This window comes from Ctenocephalides felis, unplaced genomic scaffold, assembly GCF_003426905.1.
Source record: "Ctenocephalides felis isolate EL2017-DRISC unplaced genomic scaffold, ASM342690v1 CF-g0.4_SCAFFOLD_01886, whole genome shotgun sequence".
NCBI classification, from domain to species: Eukaryota; Metazoa; Arthropoda; class Insecta; order Siphonaptera; family Pulicidae; genus Ctenocephalides; species Ctenocephalides felis.
Genome location: NW_020538040.1, coordinates 69,349,092 through 69,368,152, shown reverse-complemented (window position 1 = coordinate 69,368,152; position 19,061 = coordinate 69,349,092). Strand labels below are relative to the sequence as shown.

The following is a 19,061-nucleotide window of genomic DNA, read 5'->3' as shown; positions in this document are numbered from 1 at the left end:
TTCTTAAATTCTTGGGAAAATTATTTTAAAATTTAGTTTCTATTTTTTATATTTGCATGTTACGCATTAACTTAACTAATTCGAACCTTTCTTGGCCAGCTTGATGATATTGGGTCATGCATAGATTTGAAAACAAAGCAATTAGAAGCTTTACATGCAGCAGTCTATTCCACCAGTTGCAGTTCTGAAGATGTATCCATGGGAGATCGAAAATTGGGTAGAAAAAATAACTTCAATCTAAATGATGAGAGTTCTTTGAATGAGAGCAGTCCAGTTGATATTTTGGATCATTTACAACATATCCAAGAGAAATTAACTAGACACTGGAGAGTGGAAGAAGCGGTTTTAAAACAAATAAGGGATCTAGAAATGCAGATAGCAGCTTTGAAACATACATGCTCGGTAAGAGTATTAAATGCTTGTTATTTTACTTGTTTATTACTTTTACCGTCAACTTTACTTAAATTTGTAACGCACAATTGTTAACACGTTTTTTTAATTCATGTTTTGAATAGCGCGTTTTTCTAGCCAGAGAGTTTTAATCGTTATTTTTACTATTCTTTTGAATTTTGCTGTCTATGATTTTTAGGACCACATCACGTAATGGTTTGATGTCTCTATTTGAATATAATTTTATTCGACGTGTTTTTATTTTTTGTGTTTAATTAAATTAAATACTTCTATCTAAAGCTTTTTTTAAACCTACACATTGTGATAATCAATTATCATAAGTGTAACAATCGACTAATTTCTTGATTTCAATATTAATTTCATCCTTTCGTTGTGTTATATGTATGAACAACATTTTATTAACTCTTTTATTTACAACTGTCCAGTATAGGAAATTCAGTAAATTTAATGGATTTACAATAGTCCGTCGAAAAGGTATGAACAACATTTGATAGACAGATTTGAAGCAATGTATAGTAAAGTATGCTTTTTAATACTTTCGTTTCATAATGCAAAATATAAACATTTGGATTGAATTATAATTGATAATTTATATAATATATTTAATCTGTGACTATTTCCCTGTTCTAACTATTTCAACTTTAATTTAATTATATACTAATTTGAATTTTGTGCTATTACTTCATGCAGGAACTAAAAAATGAAAGGGATCTTTTACACGAACGCTCGCAGCAGCAGATCATAGATCTGTCTTCATTACAGTCGCGTTTAGATGATCAGAGGCGGAGAGCCGATTCCATTCACAAACAGAGTACTTCAGACCTACATTTACAAATACATAATTTGCAGAGTGATTTGGCAAGTACCAAAGAACAGTTAATCAATAAAAACCGCCGAATTCAAAACTTAGAGCATATTGTTGAAGAAAGTAGAATAAAAACAACTCCTGATAATTCAAGAGGTAGAGATATGACAAAGCTCTCGGAAGAAGTTCATGTATTATTTGAAGAGAACAGACAACTTCGGGAAAGATTGGAAAATGAAGAAATTGTTGAAAAGTCTGCAAGAGATTTTATAGACATCAGAATAGAAGAAAAAGATGCTGAAATCAATGCATTAAAAGAAAGATTAGACAGAACTGTTCAAGAGTTAGAGATATTTTTACAGCTGCAGTTATCAGATGAGGAAATAAGAAAACTTAAAATGTTGAAAGAAAAGAAAGACAAACAAAATGGTACTAAATTGAGCGCGAGGACTTTGAGTGATATTGTGTCTATATCAGATTATGATGAATTAGATGTTATGAGAAAAGATGATACAAGGTTTGAAGGTGACCTCATAGGCAGCATGCAAAAACCCGATATGAATTATTCTCCTCCCTTTACTTTTAATCAGTTTAATATGATATCAAATGATGATATTCAATTTCGTTCCTTAACTTGTAACAAGAATTTAACAGACGTGGCCGCCAATGAAAAATCTATTGGTCAAGGTGATGGTTCCCCAGTATTACAACAAAAATTAGATTTAATACCAGAAAATGAAGAATGTTCAATTTCTGAAAAAAATATTATACAATTCCAACTGCAGAATGAAATTGAGCACCTGAAAATTTTACTGGAAAACAAAATTGAAGAGTTAGCTAGTTATAAGCAACAATTGACTTGTATACCACTTTTGGAGGAAGAAATGCAAAAGTTGCAAGAGAATTTGCAAGATACATTAAAAACTATTGAAGACGACAAGATTAAGTTTGAAAAAATAATTCAATCCGAAAATGAGAATAAAAAGATAATGCAAAATATGCAAGTAGATTTAATGAAAAAGTATGAAGAGAATAATAATCTTATAGAAAGCAATAAGCAGAAAGATCAGGAGTTGAGAAGCCTGGCATTAGAAAAGCAAGATATTCAAAAAATGTTAGATGATCTAGCTGCAGAATATAAAAATTATGATCAAGTTCTACAAGAAAACAAGAACCTTAAGGATAAAATTTGCGAAATAGACTCATTGCAAATAGACTTGTCTCAAAAACAAACACAAATTGAAAAACATCAAAAGGATTTGCTTGCAAAAGATCAAGAATTGCTTACTTTGCGAGATTATACTGAACTGTTGAAAGAGACCATAAAAGAGAAAGTAGATTTATTAAATGAATTGAATCAAGAAATTGGTTACCATCAAGGCAAAATAAAGGAACAAAATAACCTTATAGACAAATTAACACATGAATTGAGCAATTTCAAACATCTTCAAAATACTCCTGAGTTTGCAAATGAGGATTTAGAAAATGTTTACAAAAATGAATTGAAAGATCGCGATGAGCAAATTTTACATTTTAAAGAGCTTTTAGAAGAGAAAGAAAAGATTATAGATCATATATCTAAAGACAGTGATAACTTGCATGCGGCTCTAGCAACAATACAAAATAAATTAAAGGAGTCGGGTAATATTTTAGATTTGGCTATGAAATTGAAAAATGAATTAAAGAAGAATGAATTATTAGCTGTGGAAGTAGAACAGTTGCGTAAAGTTGTAACTAGATTAGAAAACAATGCCAGTCCACAACAAATAGATGATATAGAAAAACAAGTGCAGAGAGAATTGGACGAGTCTATAAAATTGGATAATAGTCTTATAAAAGTTATAGAGAACGATGATTTTATATCAGATGATAATGAACAAGTTTCTACTAATAAAAGACTTACAACTTTATTATCCCAAAATGAAGTTTTGCAAACAAAGCTCGATGAAGAAGTCAAACGTAATGTTAAACTTATGGTTAGTAAACAGACCTTATTGCTAGAATTAAAAAATTTAGAAGATAAACTTAGAAAAGAAGAGGAAATCAATACTAATTTACATAAAGAATTACAACAAGAGATGAATAAGAACAACGAGATACAAATGCAAGATGCTGCAATAATGGAAGCCATGAGGTTGCGTTTAGAAAATGCTTTGGATAAAGAGAATATGCTAAAAAGAAATTTAATTGAAAAAGTTACACAAAATGAAAAGATAACAGGAAAAGAATTGAAGGTTGAATTTAGCAGTGATAAATCCAGTAATGAAATGCATGAAGAACTTCTAGCTGAGTTGAAAAGTTTAAAGAAAGAATTATCTGTTCAATATGATGTTAGTGATAAATTAACTAGTGAGTTAGTAGTTTTAAAAGCTCAAGTAAATTCAGAAAAAAATAAATTGCACGAAGCGGAAATCTTGATTGCTAAAGAACGTGTGGAATTTAAATATGAAGTAGACAACAAAAATCGATTAATTGGAGAAATAAAAAATGATTTAGGACGTTTGAAAGAACAGAAAGCAAAACTGGTTAGGGAATTATATGAGACAAATCAAAGGTATATATACCATTTTTTGCTAGAATATATATATATATATATATATATATATATATATATATACATACATTTAATAGACAAGTCCTGGATTTTTTAAATAAATTGATATTGTCATTCTTTTAGATCAATTCAGCAGTGTGACCGTATAGCTAGTTTAGAAAGTCAATTGAAAACCATACAGTTAACAGAAATGCGAAGAAATCAAAATCGAGGGAAAGAAAAAGAAGAGCAATTAGCAACAACAATAAAGAATCAACAATTACATGTACTATTTGTATATTATATATACATAATAACATATACTATTGATTTAAATTCAATTGCATAGATGATTATAATAAAAGCACTTAATATTTTTATTTCCTTTCAGACACAAACTACGTTTTTAGAATCGCGTTTATCTTCTCTTCAAAATGAATTGGATCGTGCAATAGAATGTGAAAATGTTGTTCGCAAAGCATTGAATGATAGAAAAATGTCTACATCTACAGAATTACTAAGCAAGTTGAAGGTTAGACTATTATATTATTTTTTCAACACATGATTGATAAGTGTTTGAAATAGTTTGAAATTTTAAAAATAAATACTCTTTTCAGGAAGTTAGCACTTTTCTGGAAGAACATGCAATAGATAACAAAAACATACCAAATAAATTAGAAGGACTTGAGTATGTCAGTTTTGATTCATATCAAAATGCATTAGAAAAGGTAAGCAAAATGCCTATTTTAATTCTTATTTATTTATTCTTGAATTATTCGATTTATTTGAATTGACTAATACATTTTAATAGATAATACCTTATAGAATATCAAAATATAAATAAATATAAACGTCACTAACAATAGTTTTTGTTTCATATCTTTTACGACATCTACAAATGCTTTTTTCAGTCCAAAAATGTGTTTTGTGAAAAATTAATGTGCGACACTTTAAATTCTTTTGGTACAAAGTGCTGAAACGCATAAAGATAAAATAAATAAAAATAATGAATAAAATTTATATGAAATATATTTGTATAGAATTATTTACAATAATTTTTTGCCTGTTTTAGTTCAGGTATAACTTTTTGATCTTATAGGAGTAAGGAAAAATTTTAGAAACAATTTGATAATTAATAATACAATATATGTAATATACATAACTCCTGCGATTACAATTTCAAAGATCAGAGTCGGCCAGTTTGTCATACTGATTCCCTTTTTAGCTTTGCTTTCAAGCATCTTGAAAAAATAATAAGCTATACCGCTGTAAAGTAGAAGAAAGATTATAAATTTATTATTCATGTTGTGGACAAAAGTGCTTATCAAGCAATTTGATTAAATAAGGGGGCAATAATAGTTTAGTATGTATACTTGTAGCAAAAAACCTAGATTTTAAACATAAGAAGACCTTTATAACTCATATGGGGATAACCTTACCATTAATAATGATATATGTAAATATAAATGAATTAGATAACAAAGTACATACAAAAAACGTATTTTTTATATTACGTAAAAGTGCCGCCGAAGTGTTTTTTACAGAACATATTTTTCAAAATTTTCAATCATTATCAATAAAAATATATTTCAAAATTAAGAATTGCTGTTGTAAGTGACTAATAATTACAATAACAAATTAAAATTCTTAGTGATAAACATTGAAGCAAAATCGATACACTGGATTTTGCGACGCTCGTAGTGGAATACTAGTGCCAATAAAGTTGTTCGAAATTTCATCATTAATAATAATGTCATAATTGTTTAAGTTGAATATTTAGACAATTTTCAAGACACATTATTCGGTGAAATTATCTTAGTAATGGTTATACCTTATTTGCGGGGCGAACCATTCAGCTATCTTGTATGTTAATTTGAGCGAATATGAGAGGATTAGAACCAACAGACGAGTTATCAATAAATATGGAGGTATGGACAGTGACCATGTTGAATCCGCCGTACTTTTTGGTGTGAATGATGTATAATGCTTAATGCCTATTGGAAAAATTGTAATAGATACATTAAAACTTTGTTGTCATTATTTTGTTGTATATAGTTATTCAATAATTACTAAAGCAAAGAATTTTTAGCGAACAATAGCAAAGTGCGATATAATTATGTTTCTTGCTAAATTTTTAACATATTTAAACATTGCGGTTTGTTGAGAAATAAATATATTTATTTTGATGATAGTTACGTTTTCTGTGCAATGTTTGGTTGATCGAGTTCAGGTATCCAAAAAAGTTGGTCATTTCATCTTCATCCATTTCTGGTGCTTCTGTACCCATACCTACAATTCAATATCTTTATTACATTGCTCATCAGTATTATAACAATTTTTTTAAATTGTTTACACATTTTTTTAATTTCACACACTATTTTCAAATTTTGAAATATAATATATATAAAATTTTGAATTATAATATTATAAAAGCCCGAATCGGTGACGCTTTATCCCATATTCAATTTTATTATCGGGCACAATCGATTAATTGAAACATAACAAAATATTCAAGAAAGATTTCGTATTTATGTTGTAATTTACGACTAAGCAAAAGATATGTGGCTAAAAAATTGAAAATAACTGTTTAATTTTTGGGCCTCTGTTTTTTAAAACTTGAATATGTCGTATTTACAATTGATAATGATGATTTCATGAATATAGATAGATAAATAGTAATAGTAGTAAATAAATAGTAGATAATAGATAGTTAAAATTGTAGAATCTCAGAAACGCGGAGAAGTTTTATGATTGATTCGTCGTTTAAACTTTAGTAGAGTCCCAATCAAGCATAAATTAAATGACAAAAATGCTACGTAAATTTATTGATTTAAAATTAAGTTATAAAATAGTAAATTTGAAGTGAAATGATTTTTTACCATATGCCATATACATCGGCCTGTATCTATTCCTATAGTTCGTAATTTTACTCTCCGATATTACCCGTGTAAGTGGCTGCAATAAAGAGGATAATTAGAAAATAATGAATTTATATTAAAATTTTATTTTCTCATTCAATAACTTATTTTCAAAATATGTTCACATTTTTTACTCAAAATCTTTCATAAATATATTAATTTGATTAAAAAGATAAGTATATTCATTGGTGAACAATTAATATTATGTAGTTGCTTGATGATTATATATTTTCTCTTGTTACCAATATGATTACAGTGTCATACGGTTAGATGAAGTTAATATGAATCAAGCGTATGCTGTTGAACTACGTTTAGAAAATAATTTATATTTAATGCTAACTATAGTTTTTTATACAAAATATGTATACACATAAATCACCAAAATACTGAAGCATTAAATTAAAATTGGGATCGTTTTTACTACAATATTAGTATTAAAAATCTTACTTGGCATTCCTCTTGCTTTTCGCTTTTATCTTCTTTTAAATTTGATTGATTTGAAGAAGTTTTTGAAGTGATTATACTGAAAGATTATACACATATTTTGAAACATTTGGTTACGGATATACGCAAATTATTACTAGTATTGAGCAATTATTATTTTATGTGAATGTTTAGTTAATAATTCACTTCTTTTAATCAAATAATTTCATATTTGTCAATTCGACTTACCTCATTGGATTTGTCATGTTATTGTCAGGTATTTTAATGCTCCTGGCATTCGGAATAATAGTTGCATCTAACATATTTCATAAATTTATACCCCCTTTCTTCAATAATTTGTTGGTAATAGTTTTTAAAAACTTAATTTTAAACCAATTTAAAAAATCCTAATTTAAAATAAATTTTTCCCACATAAACAAAAATGCAACGCCATTACCAACGTTTGGATAGACCTACGCCTACTACATCATTGTTTATTTCAAAACGCGACAATGAAATATTTGAATTGCTACCTAAAATTTGAAAGTCTATCTAAAAGTGGGGCTATATTTATAAAGGGTAATGGCTAATATCCATAACTTCCTGAATTTTGCAAAAGCAAAATTTGTTACCCCTTATTTATTTAGATCAAATATTATCCTTGTCAATGCGCAATGCCGTATGATAGCAAAAAATGGTGTCTCCAGAATGAATGAGGATGGAATGGGGTTATCAAATAGAGAATATTCAGATTAGATTAGCGGTCACTAATTAACTGTACGTGAATCCATTAATTGTCGTAGGGTATTTTACATAATATCGACAATTTCTATGAAAAGTAAGACTTTTATATAAGGATGCGCATGCGATGATAAATAAATGAGGCAGTAACTAGGTGTAATCATAGTATAATTGCTTTTTTGTCTTAATGAAAGTTACATGAACACTTTTCGGTATGTGTAAGTAATAATATTTTACAACTAGTGGTGTACGGCATCGTGCCTTACGGCAAATTGCTGGTACTTTTCCCATACCGTAACGAAATGATCGATGAATATTAAGTGTTTTCAAATAGATTTTTATAAATATTGTAACATTGTTTAATATTCATAAGAATTATATAAACTGAATTGCAAAGTTGAAATTATTTATTTAAAGTATATTAGAAAAGAATTAAAATTAAAATCTGAATTATTTTCGATATACAAAAATTTTTTTTTTCTGAAAATTAAAAAAAATTAGAAACAATTTTTTTTCCAGAAGCAATTATTTTGTTGAAACAAGCAGAAAGTTCTTTGAATAATTCAAATCGGACGCTTAGTTCTCTCATTTTTTGCACATTTAGCTCTGTATCTTCGAAATGGCTGGACCAGCCTTTGCTAAAAACTAATCACTTCTTCTCTCAATCATAACAAATTGAATGTTTTTTAGATCATTCAAATAGGATACTCCGTTCTCTCAAAAACGCGATTTGTATTTTCTGCACTCTTTGCTCCGTATCTCCGTAACGACTGGACCTGCTGGACCCCTATGAATAGAAATCGAATGTTTTTTGAACCATTCAAATCGGTTGATCCGTGCGCCCGAAAACGTGGACGGAAAAATGCAGACATACAAAACACACACACACATTCATTTTTTCTGGGGTATGCAAAAATGTTCAGAAACCTTCAAAACGTCGAGAAATGCAAAAAAATTTCATTTTCGATTTTCGGCCCATTACTATAACTATCCTACGGGAAGTTGATAATACGCATCAATTATTTAATTGCACGTACACGCGTTTGATTCATATACGGTGTATGTCTTCTTAATGTTCATTATTAAGCCACTTTCCGCAGGCCTATAACATTGTATAATTTTCGTTGGATTCCTGAACTCTATCATCATACTTCAAATTGTCTTTTTTTTTCAAAAATTCAATTTAATTAATTACAAAAAACGATACGATTTTTAAATGATATCCTACGAAACGTTTTTAAATTTATAAAACCAAGACAGGATTTTTGGTGTAAACGTTGACGAAAAGATTTTTACACATATCTAATAATTACGTCAACGAAAGTCGAACATAATTCCCACATTTTCTCGAATTTTGGTGCCAAACCATTCAGAACAACTTCAAACGACAAAGAAACATACAACATTAACAAATCGGACACTTTAAAGAAACCATAAATTTAAAGTAAAAGGTATGCATTCTTCCAATAGCCAGAGTAGATGATTAGCGCAATGTTGGGAAGCGGAAAAGCCTACGAAATGAAATTTTCAGGGATAACGGAGGGGAGAGTATTATAACTAGATTTTCACAAATCTTAAAAAGTGATATTAAGAATTTTAATACCTGAAGTTGCAAAAGAAAATGTTTAACAACGGTGAAGTAATTGTTTAGGTTTTTGCATTTATTGCCGACATGCCCTCCCAATGCCGCTACTCAAACTCTTAAACATAAATCATGTTTAGAATTGTTCTTATTTTGCATTGTTTGATTGGAAACAAAAATACATTTTAATGTAATTAAATGCATGTAAATTAATTATTTTGTATATCACTAATTTTAGACGTATTTATTATTCCAATATTATTATAATTAAAATATAAATATGTTATAGGTGAACCATTTTTTTACGAAATGCATGAGGAGCGAAAGTTACCGAAAGGCGTTGACTTGGCAGAAAGATTATTTGATGCGTGTCCAGAAAAGTTATGAAGTTGCTGAAAGAAAAGCGATCGCCGGATTGAATATGACAATAAAGAAACGCAATTTGTCACCAATACAAAAATTTAGGTAAAATCTAAAATATTTTTGTTCCTAACTTAATTCAACGACTAAGGTATTATTGACCTGAATCTGAATATTTCAAATAGAAGTAAATATTTTTGGTAAAACCAAATACATATTTCTATTACTAATTTATTTCAACGATCATGGTTAAAAGTATAAGTAAAACCTAAAATATTTCTATTACTTAATTTATAATTATGTCCTTCACAATCTGAATCTAACTGACAATGAGAAAGAAGTAAATATTTTAGGTGAAACCTAAAATATTTTTATTACTGATACCTAAAATTTAATTCAACTATTCGGGCATTATGTGTTCCACAATCTGAATCTATTTGAACGAGTTGTAATTATTGTTTCATGAGCAAAATTGTTAAAGTTTACTTTAATAGGTTACACAAGGTTTTATTTACAATCTTACAGTTTGAATATATTTATTCTACATTTATTCTATAATAAAAATTAACAACATAATTGAAATGAAGTTTCTAAACAGTGAAAGTTCTGTATTTATGTGAGTAAAAAATTTAAAACTGCCAGATCATATGTCTTACTTCTAATATTACATGTTTGTAACCATAGATAAGGAATTGGTTGTAACTTCTGTTCTTGGTATATCAATACTTACAAGTACTTGGAAATACTCGGGCACCTTCTAATAAATAAATATTTGATTGATTTTGAATCTTTGGACCAATTTAACCCAGAATTTCAGGAAATGAGATTTTATTTTAAATCACTATTGTTATGGATTTGGCATTTGAATCATACTTTGTCAAAGTCTCAAATAAGTGGCGTCAAGAATAAAATTATTATTATATTGAAAAACTGTGTTGAGTTTGTAACTATATTTTTAATATGTATGTTATTCACAGAACTGCTGTTTTCACTGTTATTGCCATCAGTAGGATGCAGTATTTAGTCAAGCGGTGGGATGCTGGCAAAACCACAGTTGGACGGGTCAGCCATAGTAGTAAATTCTATAAAAACAGGTAAAATATCAATTCTTTTATGTTTTAAAGAAAATATTTTAAGAAAAATATATTAAAAGTTCGTAATTTCTACTATAATCTATCATTAATCGTTGCAGCAGGCGTAAAAATGTTGAATTTTGGATTTTGTATCAGCTATTATAATAACGTTATTTTATATCAAATCTGGATTACAGATTTGATATAAATTGATTAAAATCAATTTTTGTTAACATTTAATTTGGAGTTTATTGAATAAAATAATTAACTAAATAAATATTTATGTTTTTCTTGCAGACTGAGAGGAAAGACTGCAGATGGATCTATACAAAAACATGCTCAGCTATATTAGTTTTACATTATAAACATTAATTTTAAATTTAGATTTATTATATAATACTCACTTTTATATTTTAATGAATTTGTTTTAATTATCACCTAGTCATATTAGTATATGAATACTTATTTGTAAGTTGTACTTGCCTTAAATCTGATTAAGTGCCTCATATTAATGTTATATATTTATACACAATTTATATAAAATTTTGAAAATAAACCATTGGTTTTATTGACATTTTTCTTAAATAAAATTTAGTTGCTAAATGGAGATAATTAGTATCCTAGTTTCATTGTATTGTTCTTTTAGTTTTATATAGAAAGTGATAGCCACCAAATGTTAAGGCGCGAAGCTTAAAAATTACTTCTACGTCTAAACTGGGTGTTGTCGATGTGTTTTAATCACTACACTTTTAAATTTGTTCTATAATGGAACTGTTGGTGTGATCGGTGATTAAATAAAATACGACGTTTGATATTAATAGATTTATTATAAAAAATATGGTGAATATAATGGCAACAGATAGTTGGTGTTTCTATACTGCGCTGTAAACTTATTAGTATATTGTCTAAGGTGATAGCTGAAGTGGCTTTATTAGAAACTACATAAAATATGGTGGTGACAAAAACCAATGTTTGCAGAAATGTTTTATAAAGTTTTAATCATTTCGACATTACATCTATTTTACAGTGTTTTTCTAAATTGCTTAAACCCAACCAAAAATTTAAAATATCAAAAAAAAATCAAAATTAATAAAATATCTAGAAATTTCACTCAAATTTGGTAACCCAACTCAATATTTTTTAAAACTGTTGGAAAATGTAAGCAAAATGACTTATTTTAATATCTTCCATTTTTAAATTATTCCATTTACTCAAATTAACTAATATATTTTAATGAATTATCTACAAATACTTTCTTCAAAATAAAAAAAATTATCGATTTTTATCAAAAAATGATGATATTATTATGATATTATTCGAACTTCTAAATTTTCAAAATCAGTTCACATTTTTTTTGAAAACGTCAACTAAAAATTTTTCACTTTCCTGCTACTTCAAAACTATCCTTCTCCTCCTTATCGAGTTTCATCAAACGTCTTTTAATTTTTGAAATCGGTGCAGGCGTTTTTGGAAGAAAGCCGTTGAAAGGTCGCAATTTGGCTCTCATACACATACACGCACACCACGCACATATCTTTTCCAATTTTGGTGTAAAACGATTCAGAATAACTTGAAACATACGATTTAATACGCTTCATAATTATGAGAATTTGATACGGAAACGAGAGTTGGAATATGGTTGGAATCCAGTAATCCAGTAGAATCATGGCAGAATCTCATGAATTAGGTTGCTTACTTTGCTAGCTGTACTTCATAGAGAAACAACACCATAGAACAACACAGACACAAAACATGTACTAGTTATAACTTTATCCGCATTAGCGCTTTGCAAACATAAACAATTTCGTTAACTGGCTGTCAATACGGTGAAACTAAAAACGTGTTTTTAGTACCATGCTGTATGATGTCATAACCTCAAAAAGTTATGTAGTTATTAACATTCTCAAACAAAATAATTATAATAAATAATTTATTATTAGCTGTAACTATGGGCTCTATTCGTAACAAAAAAGATAAAACCAAAAACAAACTCAGAAAAACCAGGAAAGAAACACGTAAAGAAAAGAGGCAACAGAAAAAAGTTAATAGAAATGTGTATTATTCTAACAAAAATAAAAAAAATCAGGACCCAACAACTATAAAAAATAATGTGCCCAAGAATCCAACAAGGGAAAACGTATTTATCTTTCATGTCATTTATAGTATTTTGTAATAAACAATTGTCCATTAATGTACATAATTATTTAAGGATGACAAAAAACAGAAGAAGGGAAATTCGGATATTAAGAAGTCCACTAAATCTACGAAGAAACAATCTTTATTTGTAAACGATGTCATTAGAGACATTAACAAAGAGAAAAGTTATCATAAAAGTCTAGAAAATGAGATGATGAAGAACAGAAAAAAGCAGTTGCAAGAAGCTAATGAACTAGAAGATCAAAGTATCAAGAAACTTGAAAAGCAATTAAACTTGAAACATAAACAAAAAATACCTAAATCATTTGCTGAAGATGGTCTTGATTGTAAGTCAGTTGGTTTTTTAAATTTATAGTTTTGAAGTATAGTTTTTAATGGTTGACTTTCCACAATGTGTCTACAAGTTTGATTAATCATAATAATTATGCATGTAAAATTATTTTTGTTTTTTTTCTTATATATATATATATATATATATATATATATATATATATATATTAGGGCGGGTCGATTTAAAAGTTGCTTAGGCACATATGATTTTCAGATGTTTTTTTCTTATAATATATATATATATATATATATATATATATAAATTTGGAAATATGAACAAGCAACACTCTTTTTTTGCACTAATTTATTAAATAATAATTTTCACAAACGTTTCAAGACTAGGTTTGTCTCATCATCAGTGTATTTAAAATATGGAAACCTAAATTAGCATTACAAGTCGCTCGATATACTGAATTTTAAATTATAATAAATTTAAATAATAATTATTTAAATAATAATAATATAAATTTTAAATTATAACACACTGATGATGAGACAAACCTAGTCTCAAAACGTTTGTGAAAATTATTATTTCATAAATTAGTGCAAAAAAAGTGTTGTTTGTTCATATTTCCAAATTAATATCTATTATCCACTCAGAATATATATATATATATATATATATATATATATATATAGATATATATATATACACATATATATTAGGGCGGGTGGATTTAAAAGTTGCTTAGGCACATATGATTTTCAGATACTAGGGATCAAAATAAGATACCTCTAAAATGAATTCTGATGTCCTGTGCATTGACCCAAAGGTAGCGGTTGAATTTTGAATAATTCTGTTTTGACCCATTTAGAATGCTTCAATCGCGTCCAAATGTATGACAAACCCCAACTAACTTTGGAAGGCCGATCCACTAATGTCTTTGGTTTACCTCTTGGGACCTCCTCTTAGAAGTCTTTCATACAAAAATTGCACAAAATAATCGTTTTTGGTATTTTACTTAGTAAAAAATGTTTTTTAAACTTTTAAAAAATATTAAAATTTTTTGTTCCAATTTTTCCAATGCATTTTGTCTCTGCGTTTCTTTGCTAGCTAGAGGCTGTTAAGGCGACGATATTAGAGAGCCGTGCAAAATTTTTCAGACTTAAAAAAAGACTTCATACAATAATTTATAAGTTTTACATAGTATTATTTACATATGTTATGGTTAAATAAATTTTATAATAAAAATAAATCACTGATTTTTGTCAGTTCAAGTACCCAAAATGATGCAACTTTTTTATGGGGGACCTCTAAAGGGAGATCCCAGGGGATGAACCATGGGCATGGGTAGATCGACTTTCCAAAGTTACTGGAGGTCGGTCATACATTTGGACGCTGTTGGAGCGCTCTAAATGAGCCAATTTGAGCCAGGATTTTTCAAAATTTGACCCAATCTTTGGGACATCAGACTTCATTTTAGAGGTATCGTTTCTTCGGCAAAGTATTTTTTGATCCCTAGTGTACGAATATATATAATGAATAATTTTGTCACAAATAATATGATAATGTTACATTGTTCTATTTTCTCTAGTCCAATTTTTAGTTACCACTAATCCACTAATATAGTTTATTAAAATTTCGTCAAGATTTTACTGATATAATCTTGATAATAATATTTGAATACTTCATAAAATATTGTATGAATTTTGTAAAAACTAAATTTGAAAACACCAGATGAGAAATTATATCTGCATCGCATAATATCCTTTACATTACATATTTAATTGCTTTATTTATATTAAGTATAGTATTATTTACATTATCACAGAATTTTTATTACATTACTTGTATTTGTAATTTAATTTTTTTTCTCCATATTCAATTTAATTAAACAATATAACATATTTAAAAAAAAAAAAAATATATATATATATATATATATTAATGTCATCTATTTTGTTAGATGTTTTAGAATTATGTGATTCAAATGTATTGGCCCAGAAAGCAAAAACTGAGAAACAGTTAGTAAATCTTCAAAACTTTGATGAATTAGACGATGACAACTTTCTTCAGAGCGATGAAGAATCATCAATAAGCAACAATTCAAGTACTGGATTTAATAGTGAAAATGACAAAGGTGATAATCAATTTTACTTAGAATGTGTTACATATACTTTTATTTTTCTAATGATTACAATTTCCTAATTTGAAGATGTTTATTACCACAGATTCTGAATTTGAGAACCAAGATGAAAATTCTGGACTTGACGATAGTGAAAATCAATCTGATGTATATTCTATGGACTCGGAAGATGACTGTGAAGAGTCTAAGAATGAAAGTACATTAGAGTATAATCTTAGTGCTTTGGAATCAAATGATAGTGAAAATAGTTTTTCAGATGATGAAATGGCTGTTTCTGGAAAGTGCATTCGTGAGTACTTATTACATTTTATTAGTTTATTTTTAAAATTTACCATAATAGTTTTACTTGTATAGAAAAGAAATCAAAAAGATCACAAAAATTGTTGAGGGAAGCACATGTATCTGAAAATTCAGGCGATTCTGACAGCAATAGCAGCATGAATGAGCAAAACGATTTTAAGGAAGATATTTATGGGAGGAAAAGAGATAAGCAAGGAAATATTGTGCAGGTCAGTTGCATGTACAGTTAAGATGTTTGTAAAATAAAAGATTTGTTTAATTTATTGCTTGCCTTGTACAGATATTAGCTAAATTTATTCAGAATATATTCTATTTTCTTATTTTAATCATACTGATAGATTAAATAGCCTATTATAATTAATGAATGAATAAGTAGATTATTTTTAATTTTTATAATAGGAAAACACAAAATATATACCACCACAAGTTAGAGCTCGTATGTTGTCAGGAGAACAATCAGAGAAGTTGCAACGGTTGAAACGACAAATTAAAGGTTTGTGTTTAATATCAATAACTTAGGCCAATTAACTAATTCATGACATGCATAGAAATAAAATATCTTATTTATTTCAGGGCTATTGAATAAGCTAACAGAGCAAAATATTCATAGTATTTCATCAGAAATAGAAAATGTTTACCGATCTAACAGCCATCATGACACAAATGACACATTAGCAAACCTTTCCCTCGAGTTCTTAGTAAACGTGAATTCTGTGCCTGACATAATGATAGCGCATCATGCAATGCTGATTTCAGTATTACATGCTAATGTGGGATCAGACATAGGTATAAGCTAACTATGTAGCTCCTCACATTTCTTGTAACTGTAAAGTTAATATTTTTCCAATAGTTGGAATATTTTATTTTAATCTTTATGAAGTTATTTATTATACATATTTTAATTTTCTTAGGGGCTTACTACTTGCAAAATGCTGTTAAGCAATTTAATACCTTATTATCAGAAGAACTTCCAATTGAGAATAAAAAAACAGAAAATATAACAGCAGTATTAAGTCATTTATATAATTTTAAGGTAATAATTTGTATTTATATTTCATTAAATCAATTAATGAAATTGAGATAACTTATTTTATTTTATTTATTTAGATATTCTCTAGTCTTTTGCTCTTAGACATTCTGAAACTGCTATCAGAGGATCTTAATGAAAAAAGATTGGATTGTATACTTATTATCCTAAGAGTTTGTGGATTTTTGCTACGTAAAGAAAATCCCGGAGATCTTAAAGAACTAATTTTGAAACTACAAGCTGCTGCTAATAAAGCTATTTCAAACTCAGGAAATAAGTTAATATTATTATGAACATATAAGTTCATTATTTTATCCATTACTATTAGATCATAAATTATGAATTGCATTGAATTTATAATAATGATAATATGCAATTGTAATCATATTTTTTAAGTTAAATTATTTGTCTTTTTTGTTATTGCAATTTATTGGTTTTGATGTTTTTTTATCAAAAACATTAATTATATATGAATCATGCAATAATAATTTATAAATATATGTTATAAATATATATATATATATATATATATATATATATATACATTTCAACATTGCATTATAAATATCAACTTCATTTTTATTTCCAGTTCTCGAGTAAAATTTTTGGTTGATGTATTATTAGCAATAAAGAATAATAATGTGTCAAAAATTCCATCATACGATCCCACTCTATTCAGTAATTTGATAAAAGTGGTTAGAAACTATTATAGGAAAGGAAATTACGTAACTACATTGAATGTTAGCCTGCAGGACATGATAAATGGTAAGTCAATTACTTGCAAACTTATTTTTGAAAGTTATTCTTGTATAGTATAAAATAATAATTGGTGATACACCTGAAATATGCAAGTATTCAATTAAACTATCAGTTGAAATGCTAACAAGGCATTAATTAACATTAATTAATTATACATTGAATTAATTTTTATAATAATAAACTTATTGTATTTTACTTGAATGGATAACATATATTTTTAAATGTTTAATTTGAAATTTTTAAATGTGTAGCTGATGTACATGGTAGGTGGTGGTCTGTTGGATCGGCTTGGTCTGGAAGTGGCAAAAACAATACTCAGAACTCTGATAATACCAGTAGTAGTAATAATGCCTATAGTGAAAAGTTACTTGAACTAGCTAGAAAACAAGGGATGAATACTGAAATTAGGAAAAATATATTTTGTGCCATAATGAGCGGCGAGGTTAGTATTATACAGTACAATCATTATAATCATTCATTGTTTAATTCCAGTTAATTGTACCGTTTAAGAATATTACATTATTGAAAAACAATATCTTTTATTACAGGATTATTTAAATGCATTTGAAAAAGTATTACATTTAGGATTGAAAGGTTCTCAAGAACAGGAACTGGTTCATGTTCTTCTAAGTTGCTGTTTGCAAGAAAAGAAATACAATCCTTACTATTCTTTATTGGCACAAAAATTTTGTGATTTAGATAGGAAATACCGAGTAATTATATCGAATAAAGTATGTTTTTTTAGATTTGGACAAATAAACATATTTATATTATTTTTAGATATCATTTCAATACAGTTTATGGGATAAAATTAGAGATCTTAGCACATTAACAAACGATCAAATAAGTCACTTAGGAAAATTTATGATACATTTGCTGATTGAAAATGGACTCTCCTTGTGTGTTCTTAAGGTCTGTAAAAGCAGATAAATAAGATTTAAAGTTAAGAAATTTAAAGAATAATCTAATATTTTTTATTCATTTTTTTTAGATAATAGATTTTAGTGAACTGCAAGCAAGAGAGTTAAGACTGATACGACAAATATTATTTGGAATTTTATTGAATCCATCAGAAGCTATTATTAAACACATATTTGAAAGGATTCTTAAATCACCTAAGCTGAAAATGTTTCGAGAAAGTTTGCGATTATTTCTACATCATTTTCTGGTAGCAGATAAGACATCTGGACGATTAGATGAAAAATCTAAAGAATTATTAAAGCAGAGAGCAAAAATGGTAGATCAGATACTAATCACAGGAGAATCTAGACTAGCATTTTGATACTATGTTTAAACAAAATGTACATATTTGTTAATATAACTCTAATAATTTTTAAATTTAATAAATAGTCATATTTACATATTATACTTTATACAATTGCACAACTAAACTTCACACAGGTGTGTGAACTCTGTTTCTTATATTTCATATTATCATGCAAAAAAATATGAGTTTACAGTTAACGGTTTAATAATACTTTATTCAATTGCTATGCTTTTTCACAAACACTCGTCCAATATAAATAGGGACGAGAAATTTATAAATTCATAATTC

At 27.6% G+C, this 19,061-nt stretch overlaps 2 protein-coding genes across 2 annotated transcripts in view; both read left to right on the top strand.

The window, feature by feature from the left end:
* LOC113375276 (sporulation-specific protein 15-like) overlaps positions 1-11,326 on the top strand; it is a 32,258-nt gene extending 20,932 nt beyond the window's left edge. Inside the window, 8 exon segments of the mRNA XM_026615218.1 lie at positions 100-402; positions 1,102-3,770; positions 3,894-4,035; positions 4,141-4,281; positions 4,367-4,477; positions 9,703-9,878; positions 10,751-10,867; positions 11,144-11,326. Of these exon segments, the coding sequence (XP_026471003.1) occupies positions 100-402; positions 1,102-3,770; positions 3,894-4,035; positions 4,141-4,281; positions 4,367-4,477; positions 9,703-9,878; positions 10,751-10,867; positions 11,144-11,198 (3,714 nt within the window). The 3' untranslated portion in view covers positions 11,199-11,326.
* A 1,328-nt stretch (positions 11,327-12,654) lies between these two features.
* Positions 12,655-18,788, top strand: LOC113376542 (nucleolar MIF4G domain-containing protein 1 homolog). The gene is made up of 14 exons (XM_026616497.1): positions 12,655-12,983; positions 13,056-13,329; positions 15,241-15,414; positions 15,506-15,709; positions 15,775-15,929; positions 16,120-16,213; positions 16,294-16,506; positions 16,632-16,753; positions 16,828-17,024; positions 17,337-17,512; positions 17,758-17,948; positions 18,055-18,219; positions 18,287-18,418; positions 18,498-18,788. Exons 1-14 carry the CDS (start codon positions 12,795-12,797, stop codon positions 18,786-18,788), a joined length of 2,577 nt encoding a protein of 858 aa, XP_026472282.1. The 5' UTR covers positions 12,655-12,794.
* The last annotated feature ends 273 nt before the right edge of the window (positions 18,789-19,061 follow it).

Bases quoted from the DNA above. Each gene is read 5' to 3' on its own strand.
- LOC113376542 (XM_026616497.1), top strand. From the start codon at position 12,795: ATGGGCTCTATTCGTAACAAAAAAGATAAAACCAAAAACAAACTCAGA. The intron at 12,984-13,055 runs GTATTTATCTTT...TAATTATTTAAG, and splicing joins AGAATCCAACAAGGGAAAAC to GATGACAAAAAACAGAAGAA. The intron at 18,419-18,497 runs GTCTGTAAAAGC...CATTTTTTTTAG, and splicing joins TCTCCTTGTGTGTTCTTAAG to ATAATAGATTTTAGTGAACT.